This window comes from Charadrius vociferus, unplaced genomic scaffold (genome assembly GCF_000708025.1).
Source record: "Charadrius vociferus isolate BGI_N301 unplaced genomic scaffold, ASM70802v2 scaffold78, whole genome shotgun sequence".
Taxonomy (NCBI): domain Eukaryota; kingdom Metazoa; phylum Chordata; class Aves; order Charadriiformes; family Charadriidae; genus Charadrius; species Charadrius vociferus.
The window spans coordinates 2,008,154-2,024,111 of NW_009649927.1; the positions used below are offsets into that span (position 1 = coordinate 2,008,154).

The window sequence follows — 15,958 nt, forward strand, 5'->3', positions numbered from 1 at the left end:
TCTTGTTTTCCTCCAACCATATCAGCTGATCTAATAACACATTAGCTCTACAAACCAGCCTACCTTCAGGAGTTAAGATATCTCTACACCAGTTTCAATTCACAGGACACACCCCTCTAATACCCTAAAGCCTCAGACACTCGCACATAACCACTTTTCACTGCAGACAAATTCACGCTTATTTGGAGGGTGGGCTCCAAAAGAGTAAGAGCAACTTTAATTGTACTCCCACATCTTGTCCCAGCAGGTCTCAGCCCTTACTGTGAAGCACAATGAGCAGCACCAAGCCTGACAAGGCTCACTGGGGCCCCATAACACCCACCAGCCAGGGTACCAGAAGCAAGAGGGAACAGGCAGTAGAGAGGAAGACACCATGTAACTAACTGCTGCTTGGAACAGCAGTGTTTCTTCAGCTTCCACCAGGAGGAATAAAAGAAGAGAAGGATTTCACTACAACACTGCCAGTGTTCTGAGTCTCCTGCTCTCTTTCTGTAGCACACACCAACCAAGGATCCTGACTTCTTGTGCAATAAATACAATGACCGTAAGTTTGGTTTAGGGAAATCTTTTCTATCTGTTGTGCGTGGAGACAAAATTCAATAGGTCTTGCAGACCTACTTTATTCTATTTGGGGAGGGAGGGGAGTGGACAACACTTTTTTCCTTTCCTAATTTAAACTCCATTTTAAGCAGAAACTGCACCTTATTTAACTGTACCATTACTGAAGCATCCCCTTAATGATGTAACTGTACCTGAGGGAGGTGATGGACCACAAACACCTAATCGAAATCACCTTCCTAAAGGCTTGGGCTGTTCAAACGGTAAGAGTAATTGATAGAGATCAGAAACTGTGGTTTTAATAATGTAATTGGTCCCATATTGCCCAAAACTAGCTCTAGGGCTGGAACAATTAAAAAGATTTTTTAATTTGATTATCTAGTGGTTTTAGAAAATGCCTCCCTCTTTTCCATTCCAAACCACAAGCCTTGCAGACTTCTTTTCCCCTGCAGTGGTAAACAGTCATAATAATAAAAACATAAATGTACTGCTTCTTACAGGCTTTATACACCAATCAGACAACAACATGCTAATAAGTACTTCCAGCACTGGAAAGGTGGGCTATGATGGGTTTGTGACTGGTTTTCATGATTATTATTCATTTTCTTCCAAGTGACTTACACCTTCAGTATTTAAATGGAGATAGAGGTGTCTAGACTGGGAGTGTTCTGCCAGGGTACGCAATCGGCTTTACGTCACCAAACGCTCCTTGCATGCAAATTGTGCTGGCAAAGTTCAAGTTCCTAGGAAAAACCCTCTCCAAGAGCAAGAGAAAAGTAAAAAAAGCACAACATGGCAGTGTACCTGCACCTTCCCTGTGGCCTCCTCCCACAGACATTTACCCCGAGTCACTGTTCCACACATCTCCAGCATGCACAGAAGCCCCAAGCTCAGACCCAGGCTCTGCAAGTAACTTCATAGTTTATCTGGAAATTATATCCCACATGACTCATATGTGAGGCATAACTATCAGGATTTGTGGCTAAGTCAGGCTTGGGGAAGGGCGATTCAGAAGAATCTTGCACAAACAACCCAGTTTTGCTCTGTACACCATTTTTGTATTTTTGTTGAGCACAAGATACATCCTTTAGTTATCCTGGTAAAATCCTTACCAAGATAAACATTTCTTATATGTCCCATAGGGGTATAAGATACATCCTGTAAACATTTTTGTTTGCACTGAACAGTTGTAACAGTATAGCAATTTTACTTAAAAATATAACATCCCAACACTGACAAATGAGTTTGTAATTTAAATGCAGTTACGCTACCAAAATTTTCTTTGCCATGTAACTTCTTCATTTGTGGGACAGATTTTAGCTATCCCAAATCATCTTTGCAGACAAGACCAAAGTCCACGCTGGGAGGAGGCTGAAAACAGTTTTACAGTTGAAATGAAGCAGCCTTTGTACATATAGTAATCATGATAACCAACTGTCAGTGTATATCAACTTTAAAGTTGCCTTATTCTTAGGTAATCAGAATGAAGTTGTATTGCTCTGTAACTTTTCTCCAAAAGATTTTTGCTATTTTGTGCCCTCTCTCCAGAGTCTCCCAGATGTTTTTCCTCATCTTTTACTTGTATATCCCTATCCCAGTCTCCACAGCTCAGTCCTTTAAGTTAAAATGCCACTGTTGTCATAGTTTCAATTGCCATCTGGTTTGAAATCTGGTCAAACAGAATTAAGCCTGAGTCTCTTCTGCTCATTAATTGTTCTGCTACAGAATCTACTTCCTTCCACAACACTATGCTCCAAAATAGAAAGTTTCACTTTAAAATATATTTGTTGCCCATTTGGCTGCAGAGAGAATTGACTTTAAATCCCTCTATGCTCATGTTAGTACCAGCATGAAACAAAAGCTCTATGAGTTGTGAAGTATCCTATTCATATCCCTGGAGAATACGTTCTAAGGACATTCCCAACCCTTTCTTCACGGGCTGCTTTAGCAGAAACATCTATCTTACGTACTTTATTCTCACAACCCAGATTTGACTGTTATGCCACAAATACACTAAAATTTCTGACATTAAAGCCGGTCACCAACCAAACAACAGGAGCGCCCAGGGAACCTGACACAGTCCAAGAATTGCTATAAAAGTTCAACAGGGGAACTTAAGAAGCATATAGGATTATCCATTAATCAGGATTACCACATTAATCCTGATGCGACATTAAAAATTAGTGATACTCACTGTACCTATTGCAGAACAGGAAGACTTAAGCACAGAATTTACTCATTTAAAACAATCTCCTAGGTCAGTAGCAGAACCGGGAAAGAAATCAAGGTTTCTGAAGTCTCAAGTAAATAGTCTCATCTTTATGCCTATCAATTATATCAGAATAGAGACCTCTGAAATAACCTCATAGTTTCTTTACAGGTCAAACATACTATTACCTCTTTGATTGAAAGACTGAAATTTTAAAATCTTAACCCATCAAGCCTTACATATCAAATATCAGATTTAGAGGAATGAGTTCTGCAGGCCAGTTGCTCCCCATCCAGAGAAGGGCATCAAACACCACATTGTCCCTCTCTGGCATGAGTCAGGGACAGCACACAGCTGCTCTGCAAGAAGAGTGAGCACCTGGCAGGGCTTTGTGTCCTAGGTGCTACCTGCCTGCCAAAGTTCCCTGCCATCACCTCCCGCCACGGCTGTCATTTGGGCTGGTGACTCAATGCACAAGATCCCTCTTCCCCATGACTATATGGCAGGCAACAGCCCTCTTTCTCACAAGCAGAGGAAAAAAACCTGAGGAGCCTAAAAATATCCACAGTAGTATGTTTTAGTTTTTTTATAGGAGAAGGGTAATTGCTTGGGATCCAGAACTCACTCAAGGTTGTGGTTTGTGCACTGCCCAGAATGATGAGTACCTTTTCTAAAAAGAGGCTGCAAAACATCCAAATTCAGGCCAGGCAGTCCTGGTTTATGTTCTCCCACGCCAGTCCTCACCGCTCCCAAGGCGGGCTTTTCTCCCTGGGTGATAACATTACCTGTCCTAGATTACAAGTCAGCTGTGCCACAGGGAACACACATGAGCCTTTGCCCTGCATAAGTCTGATACAGATCTGCCCTTCCTAAGCTCCAGGCATGTCAGAGTAACCCAACACAACCCAACAAACCCGACTTTCCTTATGTATCTCAAAGACTGAAGAAAATTTGCAGTTTCCCTTCAACAGGCTTTCATTACGTGGGCGGTACAAGTTTGATTCAAAACTGAAAGGACACTGGCCTGAAAGTCATTTTTAGCAACAGTGTCCAGTGGTACTTTCTCACAATCTGAAGGAGATGGGGTGGCAACAGAACAGCCCTTAGAGACAGATTTTTTTTATGTCCTGTATTTTAACACGTTAAATCTGGCACCCTTGGTAGTGTTAAGCAAGGCTTTAACTTTCTTGTATTGCATTTTTCTGAGGTATCTACTGGCAAAGGCTTACATAGTCAAGAAGATGTATCTTCCGTTTCCACACAATTCACAAGTGTGTGGAGGGAGCACCCCTAACAAAATCCCATCCGTGGCATTCACTTGCAAGACTGTTCTAAGGAGGACATTTCCCCACATTCTTCAAATTATGCAAAATTTCAGCTTTTTTTACAGCAGCTCTGAATATCCAGCTTTCCAGGAATTTGCCAAGTTTCTCACGTTGCCTAATAAACACCTTTGTGCGGTGCATTTCATGCTCATTTGGACCAGGCATCTATTATTAGCTTTTGCCAATTAGGCGGTTTGCAAGGTTAAAAGAACAAAAAACAAACACAACCAACCTCCTCCCTCAAAACAACTGGTGTATTGCTTGACTCGCTCTGTATTCCCCACACACACACACTTTTTTGTTGGTTTTTTTTTTTTTCAGAACCACTTTAATGTGGGAATAACGTTTATTCAGATTTGTTCTAAGATGCTATTTTGTTAAAGCGTATTTGTAATTGCAAGGCTGTAAACAAATTAGAGTCTTTCTCATTCCTAAAATCCAGGCTTACTGTGGGGAAGCTGCCAGTAATGACAGTAATTTATTTTAGCAAACAGCACGTTCTGACTAGGCTGGAAAATAAAGCCTACTTGCTCTTAAAAATAACTGCCTTTGAACTACCTCTCCCTAGCTTGAAGAGTTCAGATTGAATCTCCTTTTTCCCACAGCACAGGTCTGAGGCTCAGGAGGCATCTCGCAGTGACAGGAGCCAAAGCAGCCATCCCCGCTCCTGCAGGGCACCCCCTTCCCGGCCTGCTCCTTTCTCAGGGTGGTATTTGCTGGGCCCAGACCAGAAATGAGCAGGACTGCTTCCTTAGACACGTATGCAGCTCCACTTCACTGTCTCACAAACATACAGACTTGACTAAATAGGAAAGTAGGAAATTTGGTTCAGGTTGCTTTAAGTAACAGCTTGGTTTGAGGGAAAAGGGCAGAATCCTCCTGTTTCCTCAGGATCTTGGATTCCAACAAGAATCTCGTTTGCCAGATCTAAAGCACAATAACTACACACATGTTCATAAAGTTTTCGTTTGTTGGGTTATTTTGCCCCTGTAGAATCCAAATCTGATATATTCTGACTAACCATTGATTTCTTTTTAATCTTCCCTGTTTGTATTATCCGAGGGTACATGTCTAAAAGCCCTTTGCAGACCAGCTGCACTTTTTTTTTTAAACTTACCTCTGACATTTTTATCTTTTCCAGCTAAGTCACGCCACACAAGTAAAATTCTTGTGTGACTACTCCTCTTCATGGTTGAGGAGTAGCAAAGATGGCAATGCGCTTGCCGCGACCCTCCCTCTTGTTGCCTGCTGCTGCAGAGGGAAGTAATGCCGAATCTGACCCCCTCCACCCTGGGGACCTGGTGGGACTCTCCAGGCTCAGCAGGGGACGGGCTGAGCAGGCTGCAGTGGAAAGCAGAGCTTGCTCAGCACAGGTCTTAGGAAACCAGAGAGTATGGACCGGAGCCAGCCGGGCAGGCTGATGAACTCGACAGAGCAGGACAGAAATCGCTCTGCAGAAGGTGGGAGAGATGGTTAAGAGAAAGAGAGGCACCAGGCCCAGGAGGAGCAAAATTTGACTTGGGAATGGAGAGGAGGGTAAGTACAGGAGAAGTGAATGCGAGCTGTGGGGAGGCAGCAACTTTACATGAGCTCAAGAGAGTGGAAAAAGGCGAGAATAGCAACAGTGTGGATTGCTAGGAACAGCAGAGGGAAAGATGAGAGAGAAGCGGTATGAAGAGGAAGGCAAATAAGGAGGTCACACAGGAGGGACGTAGAGCGGCTAAACTGAGAAGGGATGAACAGGGGAAGAGAGGGCACAGGATTAGAAATATAAAGCGGAAGGAAAAAAGGATGCAAGTGAAAGATGGACTGAAATATGGATCTAATGTAATTAGACAGGTAAGAGGAAAGAAAGGAAAGGCAAAGTAAAAGGTAAACATCTACAGGTAGATGACATTGAGAAAATAGAAGTATCTACTTAGGAAAGGCACAGTGAAAGGTAAACAGAATCTACAGGTATATGACATTGAGAAAATAGAAGTATCTACTTAATTTTTGTTAAACAAGATTAAAAAATTAATTTCACATTTGTTTTTTAAAAAAGCTGAAAGAATTTGAAATCAGCTGTGTGTTTTTCGTGTAATGGAAGGTTCTTGCAGGAACAAGCACAAGGAGCAGAGACTCCCTAGAACCTGTCTGAGGACAAGGATACGATAGTAAAACAAGAGCGCCAAGCTGTTCTGCTGGGCACAATTAATTTTCTTACCTTCCACGCAAAATAGGTATTGAGATTTCATCCTCTTAGGCTGTCTTAGCTTATTATAGGATCTAAGGTAAACCAAACATTGTGGAGAAGGGGAAGATATGTGTTGTCTTATTTCACTTTGGCCCAGATCTTCTAAAACGTTTGCACCAGTCACTTGGCAAGTACCCTGAGATTGCACCCACCTTCACTGCACTGCATCCTCACAAAATAGTCATGCTAGTTTTGCCTAGACAGCTGCTAAAGACACTACAAACAATATTGCTTCCCAACAGAAAGCGGTCACAGAGTTAGGTGGCAGCAATGAGAATGCTGATTAAAACCAGGTATTTCTATATAAGAGCTATATTTCTATATAATTGCATATAGGTTTTAAAATTAGCTGATTGAAATGTTTTTGTTTTTAAAAAAGTCCTTTTGATTAAATGGGAACTTGCATGGGAAGATACCATTTTTCATTAAAGTACTGAGGGCTTTCATTGAAAATGACCAAAGTTTCCTCCTTAAAACCCAAATATTTTAGTTTTAAGCAACTAAAAATCAAAACTCTTACCTATTGTGAAGAAATACATGATTTTTTTCATTTTATTTTAATCATAAACAGACCCAGAACTGTGCAGGAAGTTTAGGAGTATGTGTGTATGCACACGATGTGTTAGCTAAAATTTGAACCATCACCAGCGACAATTCCAGATTTCCCCATACTTACAGGCACACACAGACAACTCTTCAATGTGCACCTGGTAAGATGGGCAAGAGCAGCTGTAATGCTACAGCTATACACATTTTTTGTAAGATATTTTTGCTATTCCAAAAATCCAGGCCTGCCAAATGCCTATACCTGCCTGCCAGACACCTGAGGTTAGCATTAGGTTCTCCAAAGAAAAATCTTTAAGAAAAATCTTTAAGAAAATAAAGATATTCAAAGAACTGCAGCTGATACTATCACACTTTTTCTAAATCACCTTGTCCCACCAAGCCCAGCCCTTCTGTGGCCCTATTAGCAAATCCAGTTCTCCTCCAGGAATTTGCCCTACTGCAAATCTTGGGCTAAGCTGCTATAAATAATATAACTAGTCAAAACTTCTTTACTCCAAGAGAGTTGTAAACCATGCATCATACCTCCAACAAGCCCATTTTCCTTTGTCTCCATTTTGACAGTGGATTGATTAGATGCCTTCATCTTTGAGGTATTAATGGATTCCAGGAGGGAGACAAACTCTAGAAAGTTAGATTCATTGGGCACCTGTCCTTCTTTAGCTTCTAGATCTGATTTAGAAGTCGGTAAGGTCTTTTCTTTGTCAGATACCTCCACGACATTCTTACTTAAAAGCACATCTGTTCCACTGTCTACACTCAGCACCCGCATGTGCCTCTTTTCATGAGCAGTTCTACAGGACTGTGGGTCTAGGTTCTGCAGGTCTTCCTTAGAAGTTAAATCCACGGTCTGCACATTTTCAGCAGCATTCTCCTGATTTGGACCTGAACAAGTGTTAGTTTCTAAAGGAGTATTTGCTGGGTTGCTGTGTTCCTTTGCTGCATCACCCGATTCATAGCCAGAGCATTGGTTGGATGACAGCTCTGCCTTTAAAATTTCTGGAGTTCTTTCGCTTTCACTAACTTCTGGGTAAGCCTTACCTTTACTGTCATCAGACAAGTCAAAAGTGATAACAGGGATTCTGAGCTGTTCATTAGTTTGCTGACTTGACCAACCTGCTGTAACTATACCAGACTCGACAGCTGAGCTCATTCTCTCAGTTCCCAGAGCCTTTAGGTGGACAGAGCCCGCTAGGTCACTCAGGGTGGTGTTTGGTGTAGTACTCATTGTGATGACAATTTTAATGGGCTCACACAGCTGGTCTCCAGGAAGAGAGTTATCCACAACTGCAACAGCAGTCTCGCTGTCTGAGCAATCAAGGTCCTCATAGGTATTACCGGCATGGCAAGAACTTCCCACGTGCTCAGGATCTTTGGTTGCAATGGCATTGCACTGTGGGCAATTACTGGTAAAGCCTATCTGTGGTGATCCCTCTGGCAATTTCTCTCTTTTGTAGCTTTTAGGATTACTCAAATGGTCTGAAATAACTGAATTTTCACTGTCCCATGGCTCTGAAGAAACTCCAGTCCTTAAAATATCACCTTGAGATGAAGAAATATTGGAGAAATTTTTAGCTACATCTCTGTCTACAAGAATATCTTGGGATGCATGCTGTCCATATGGCTGTCCGTTCCCTCCTTTTTCATTTATTCCATTACCAGAAATTGTTTCCATAGCAGCTGGTTTTGTCGCTATTGCTGATGTGGTGGCACCTGAAGCAGAGGTTGTAGAAACAGGTAATACATCTGTTTTGATACAAGGTGAGGTAGATGAAACTGGTAGTACAGCCTGGTCTTCTAATACCATAACACCTAATAAAAAACACACAGGAGTTATGTCTCAAAAACGTGACCACTATGCATTATTGAAGTATGATCTTTAGCTAGCAAAATCTGATCCAGAGCAGAGCAAAGGAAGTACAGATGATATAGCTGATTAAAACAGTTCCTAAGCAAGGAACTTTTTTGTTAGCTATACATGAAATACTATAAAAGTGAGCTGGAATCCTTCCAGGTCAAGACTGGTGTAGCAGCATGTCTATTTCACTTAAATCGTCAAAATAACTCAAGAAACAGCTAATATAAAAAATAAAATATTTTACAGAATTATCCCCACTTAGGCAGAGATGAAAGAAAAAATAAGCCAGTGTGGCTGAAGTTTGTTACATCACTTTGCACAATTCCTAAATGGCCCCACAGGATATGGCAATCAACCTTTGAAAAAAGAAGATAAACTGAAATATACTGAGACATCTCAAGCACTGGAACTGTAGGCAAAGCAAGGTGTGCTGGAATACTCCACTGGAGTACACTACTGAGCTCAGTAGTGGAATACACTACTGAGCTGAAGGTCAACAATCACAACACAAGTCTACATTCAGAAGATGTTTAAGGGCTTTAAGATGCAATCTGAGCATTGGCTTTCAGGTTTAATGCCACAGAGCTTCCCAAGAACATGGGGGGAAGGCTCTTTAATCTCCCTGTATCAAAATGGGGAGAGCTACTTGCATTCTCACCAAAAGGCTGCATCCTAAACAGCTTGGCTGACAGCTAAGAGCTCAGCCTGTTCCCCTTGAGATTTTGTTCGAGCTTTTCCATTCAGCTCCTAACATGAGGCACAACAGAACCTGCCACGGGGTCCTCTGTGCCCCCCCCCCTTTTTTTTTTTTTGTTAAAAGCAATGATTAAACAAAGGTTTAAAGGGATTTATAAAGCCTTTAAGATACCTCTGAGATCTTCAATAGTTTCCCGTGTTGGCAGCTCCTAAAAATATAAAGAAACACACAAAATTAGCATGGACATTTATTAAATTCTGTTGGAAAAAGCATCTATCAATGCAAGAGCTGTCTAATCAAAGGTTAGTTACAGCATTGATAAGTGGCTTAACATCACTGAAATTTGGACACATACCTTGCACAAATGCAAGGGGTGGGCGAGGAAGATGGTTATAACAGTCATGCTCCAAATCGCATCATTGCAATTGTGTGTGATGTTTGGGGAGAGGAAAAAAAATTATAAGATTTTTTTAAAAACATTTTGCAGTCCCTAATCCTGATTTTTTTTTTTTTTTTTAATCCTTAAGGAATAGAGTGTGTTCATCTCTTCTACTTTTCCACCTATGTGTTTCCAAATTACTAAAATGAAAAGTTTGGTCCAGTACTTGGTAACAATTTCTCAATGGAAAACTAGAGGACAGAGCCATTAAATTATCATAGAATCATTTAGATTGCAAGGAAGCTTTGGAGGTCATTTAGTCCAAATCCCCTCTGCCATACACACACACACACTCAAAGCAGGTACAGTTAGAGCAGGTTGCTCAGGGCCATCTCCAGCAGAGCTTTGAATATCTCCAAAGATGGAGATTTCACAACCTCTCTGGACAACCTCTTCCAGTATTTGACCACCCTCTTGGTAGGGAAAATAAAAAACAAACAAACAAACAAAAAAAAAAACCCAAAACACACACACAAAAAAAAAAACCACACAAAAAACTTTGAATACAAGGTATCTAATTATACTTTTCCATGGCTGCAAGTTGCAGCCTCTTATTCTGTCATTGGGCACCTCTGTGAAGAATGTGCCCAGTCTTCTGTATATCTTTCCATAGGAAGCTGAAGATAGCAGTCAACTCTTCTAGTCTTACAACAGATTTTAGCCTTACAAAGGCTAAAAGATCCCATTTGCCTGTCCTCATATATCATGTACTTCATTCCTAAATCCTCTTGGTGGCCTCTGCTGGATTCTCATCAGCAGGTCAATGTCTGCGGGAACTCACCGGAGAGCTCACAACTACACACAATACTCCAGAGGAATACTTCAAGAGTCTAAATTCAATAGCCTAAGTGCATAATTAGAAAAAAAAAAGTCATTGGGAAAAATGAAAGTGGCTCTCTTGTGGATGACAGGCACCAAAACCAAGGGGAAATAATTATTGTCTCCTAAAATTTCACGGTATTATCCTGGCAGGAAAAACAGGAGATTAGGTTTGACAAGACCCAACCTACCTACTTGGAAATGGGAGACTTGGACAAGATCCCAAGAAAAAAATGGGTTTGCAGAATGGACAAATACCAGAATACTGGGGACTAAGACAGAAACAAGGTGAAAAATATTTTACCTCATAAAAGAAAACTATTAATGTCTGTGAATCATACAGATGCTACAAAAAGGTAAAAACACTCCAGGAAATGAGGAAATAGTTCTGATTCAGACCAGGATTTGAACAGTTTGCAGTAAATAGGGACACGGGGTAGGGGTGGAGGGAAATGAAAACAGAATGAAGTATCAAATGGCTACTTATTCAGAGATCACTAACCATCCTCTGCACTGACTGAGGCAGGAGTCCTGTAGAAAAAATAGTATGGGATCACATAATTAAAGATTTTATCACAGTATACATGGGGAGTAGCTTAAGATTACAGACAAAATTCGTAGTTTCTCAATTTTTTTGGATACGTAACTCTTCAACCTTCTCATGGGTATTTCGTATTTTTTCCCTTAATAATAACGTCTACACACATCCCCTTCATCACTTCATACGCTATTGATTTAGAAAGCACGGCTGATGGCATGGAGTGCACACACATGTATTTTTAACCTCATGTAGGCACCTCCTAGATTTAAATAATGCTTTTTATGCTTTGTCTAAATACTCAAGAGATGTTTTGGGTTGATTTTATAAGCATAAGTCTACTTAAACAAAACCAAATTATTAATGCTCCAGGAGCAGATCCCTTCCAAGGCAATAAGAGGCTGCTCAGATTGCATTAGCCTCTCCCTTCTCTCAAAGCAGCCATGAAAACTAGTTGCTCTTGGCAAGAGTTACAAAGGCCATTTGGTACCTATAGAGCATAGAGACCCCTCCTAAGAAGTGTAAATTATATATACCAGCTTTAGCTTTGCAAACCCAAATCTTTAGGACAAGGCTAACCGACAGGAGTGGTATACCTAGTAGATCCATGGAATGACCCTTCCTCCTCATGGTAGAACTACACTTCAAGTGATCATTACCTGGCAATGCAAAACTCCGTGTGGTTGGCTGTGTACTGCATTAAGTGAAGACAGTATTACAGAAAACCACGTACTAACCATTGCTCCAGGTGAGTTCTGTGAGTGCGGAGCCTGTACCCTTGAACTGTCGTGAATTGTTTGGGTAGAGTCATTTTGGTTGGTCTCACCAATGACACCATTATCCCCGGTGTTATTGCTGAAAAGGAAGCAAACGAAAAATAAAGCAATGCTGCTTACCACAGAGGATCACAGTGAGTTTGGGAAAGAAGCTGAAGAATAACAACAGAATAGGAGGAAGTAGCACAGCAAAATTAAGTGACAGCACATTTTTGCCCTCCAATGCTAAAAGTGCAGAGCTGAAAAATACTGTAACGCCTTTTTGCACCTCCTTCCTCTCCCAGACAACTTGCTAAAAAAAAAAAAAATTCCCTCAATATAAAATGATTCTGGATTCCTCGGAAGTAGAGCATTGCTATGAGAAATACAATGACATCTCTTCAAACTCCCTATGTGTATATAATGTCATTTAGCCTGCCTGACATTCACACGGATTTATTGGCACAAAAGGCTGTTTGGGGCTTCTCATTAAACATGTAATAGTCAAACGCTACTCCCTTCACAATTTCTGCTTTTTACGTCCTTTGACTGTACCCTTATGTATGTATTGTTTATCTAACTGTCTGTTCATTTACAAACATCCCATCAAACAACAATTTGAAATGCAATACATAATGTGTATTAATACAATCATTAGACCACAAAATAAAGTTGTTCCTCTGGTTTTAGCTAGGAAAAACACATCTCTATTAGTAATTTTATATGTTATAGGCAACTTGCTGATCACTTCCTTTGTGGATGCATTCAACTATCCACTGATACTTTTTACACGTATTTTATACTAACTTTTCCATGGATATAAGCAAATATTTTTGAACAAGGTTTACTAATGAGAACCAACACGTATTCTCTTTCTTGGGTACAATACAACAAAAATTCAGTTGGGGAAAAAAAAATTACAGTGAAATGTCAAAAAGTGTGAGTTTAGGCTTTTTTTGTTTTGTTTGCGAGGTGTGGGTTTTTTCCCCCCAAACCCCCTTATTTTTAAAACCCTACAGCTGTATGTAAACTATAAAACTATTTACCTGGGGATCTCAATCACCTTGCCACAATTTTTCCACAGCCAGCTAGCTGGCTCCAAAAACTTGTTCAACCAACCTGCCAGCTACCAGGGCCTGCTTAGAAACTTGTGTAATCCATCTGGTCAAAATACTAAGTTCTTTATTTTCTGATCAAGTACTACATAATGGACTGTTGTGCCTAGGACCTCCTGGGAGGAATAGTTATGTGATTTAACACTCAATTTAAGTGATTCTACCTCTACTCCTTAGCCAAAATAAAGGCAGGATAATGAAAATCTGCATTCATTTCATTAGCCAGTGAACAGGAAAACACTGAGGTTCTGTTTAAATTTCAACCAGCCTAGAACAACTGATGAGCTTCTTAAATTACAGTATCAGACATCTGTAAATAGGAAATAGCTTTGCAGGCTGGAGAAAACTGAAGAGGAATAGAGCCTGAAAGGCATCACCCAATCTAAAATAAAAACCTTGTATGGTTAGTGACACGTAAGAAGCATTTCTCAGCAGTCTCAATGCAGGCAGACCTTCACACTCCCAATGTCACTGCCAGGAGTGTAGCACAGATGTGCACGTGTAAAGACACAGAAAAGCAGAGGTACACAAACAATCATAACACTACTTATCTTGCACGGAGCTAGCAATAGTGACTGCAAATGCATCAAAAAACCACGCAAAGTTCTTTTATATAGAGCTCTCTGTTGAAGCTTGACTGGTAGTTGTAACGAACCTACTCGGTTTAAGCTTTGTTTGGACATTTCTATAATGCTGCCGCTATTGGATGTACCTTGTTTCAGCATTTTTCACATCTGTCATAATGCTTGGGAACACTGGAAGCCGCTTGCCAGCTTAATTTTTTTGTATGACTCAAGCTTGAAAAACAGCAAGAGAGGTCTCCATTTATTCTGAGAAGTTTACAGTGGCATATTCTACACATAAACAAATCTGGAAAAAGTCAGTACTAGGCTTTAGCCAAATACTATTTTTACCTTTAATACCATCTCAAGCTGGAAGCAGCCTTATTGACTTTGATTGTTTATTTGCAGCAAAGGCATAGTATTTGGCTTCTTGGTAGAGAAATACTGCAAATACCTACCAAATATTCCCAAGAAATAAAAGCAGTTCAAGCTTTCTTTATGAACAGGACCCACAGAAGCATCATAGGCAGTCACAATAAAAAGTAAGGGGGGAAAAGCAACTTACACATCTAGGTTTGATCTGAGAGGGAAGTTACAGTAAGCGCACAAAGGAAACATAAGCTCACGCTTTTGAAGCTGTGATATTAAAGCATTTTCTTTGCCAGTGGGTGCGTGCCACTTCCTCTCCTCTTCCAGCAGGTAAGCACAGCAGGAAGAGGAAAGAGCAAGCATTTAAGGCTTCCCCAGAAAACTTCTCCCAGGTTTTCTCCAGGATCATTTTTCACCTCCCAGACAGGTCTCTTCCTACTGCCTTCATCGTGCCCAGCTGCTGCCCCCTCTCTGAATCAGGTGCAGCTCTGCCTGCTTCACCACAAGCATGCTGCAGCCACGGAAAATAAAAACACCAAGCAGGTTTTTCAAAGTGCCATTCCTCACACAACTAAGTTTTCCAACAGTCAGCAGGCACTTCTTCTCAGCAGGATCATCGTGCAAACTCATCTGTTTCACAGAACGTACCAGTAACGTGCAATGAAAACCTTACCTATGATTTGAGGGCTGAACTGTATTTCCTTTTGGGACCTCTGTATCATTACATTGCCTTCCATTTTTTCTTGATACCTTCTGTTGAATTACTTCGCCTTTATCAAACATAAGGTGGAGACGGTAACTGATCACCTTGATTACTGTGAAGAACACTGTCACCAAGCTGCAGTACACAAAAACTGTAACTGCATTTGCTGGAAAAGCCTACAGAAAGAAATAATAAAGACATAACAGTTTACTTTAAGAAGATACTACGAAAAGTTTCAAAGTAATTTTCAAGCTCTTTATTCCTTATTGTCTATTATTTGTACCTCTGCGGAGTTTTGCAATGACAAGTAGTAGTGCATCTTCATATAGTATACTTGAGTTCTGCTCACAAAAGAGCTCTAAGGATTTGTTCAAATTTCAAACCGTTTTACACGATTTATTCTTCTTTTGGTTAGCTGCAGATATTATTTATTTCTTAACAAAATCAGTAAAATCTCACAATTGACAAACATTGTAAATCCTCTTAAAATACTGCATTCCCAGGATAATGCAGCTGCAGCCCTTCCTAAACTATGAACTAATAGAAACACAGACACAAAATGAAACGTTAGTGATCTACAAACAGGAAAACCCTTTTGAAAAGTTCTGTCATCTTACCTTGCTTCTCAGTTACAATTTAACAGTAGAATCCTGTAGTTTGATCTCCTTTGTCTAACACTGCACAACACGTTCCCAAGTCTCTTTACCACTGAAGAATTTTAAATAATTAATCGGGACTAGTCAAGACAAACGAATAAAATGCATTTGGGGAGGCGGCCTCTTTGAATTCTTTTTCTAAAGTTCATAACTGTTAATTTGCAGCTGTCTGTGATCTGTTTGCTGATCTGTGATGAGCACCATATTTCTTGGTCATTAAAATTAATTACAGTTCTACTATAGTCTGTAAAGTTCTTTCACAGACATGACATACTAACAAAATTTTTACATGTAAATACTTCATTACAGTAAAGGGCAAATCATAGCAATGGACATTTGCCATTACAATTGAAGGCTCAAAGCCTTTTCAATATAGTCATGGAACTCCCTTATATACTGTTGTTACACAGCCGCATTCTCACAATGAGTTTGATCTCTTCTCAGGTTTTTGTTTTTTAAACAGAGCATTACAATATCCCTGCACAATTCATAGCAAAAAAAAAAAAAAAAAAGAATAATTTTTATGCTCAGGATTTGCTGAAAGCCTGCTGACC

At 40.3% G+C, this 15,958-nt stretch overlaps 1 protein-coding gene across 1 annotated transcript in view; it reads right to left on the bottom strand.

Moving 5' to 3' along the window:
- The window catches only part of PCNXL2 (pecanex-like 2 (Drosophila)), a 155,112-nt gene that overhangs the window by 137,965 nt on the left and 1,189 nt on the right, over nucleotides 1–15,958 (bottom strand). Inside the window, exons 2-5 of the mRNA XM_009891164.1 lie at nucleotides 14,719–14,924; nucleotides 11,981–12,098; nucleotides 9,619–9,655; nucleotides 7,418–8,704 (exon numbers count right to left, since the gene is read on the bottom strand). Of these exons, the coding sequence (XP_009889466.1) occupies nucleotides 7,418–8,704; nucleotides 9,619–9,655; nucleotides 11,981–12,098; nucleotides 14,719–14,924 (1,648 nt within the window). The remainder of the gene's footprint in view (nucleotides 1–7,417; nucleotides 8,705–9,618; nucleotides 9,656–11,980; nucleotides 12,099–14,718; nucleotides 14,925–15,958) is intronic.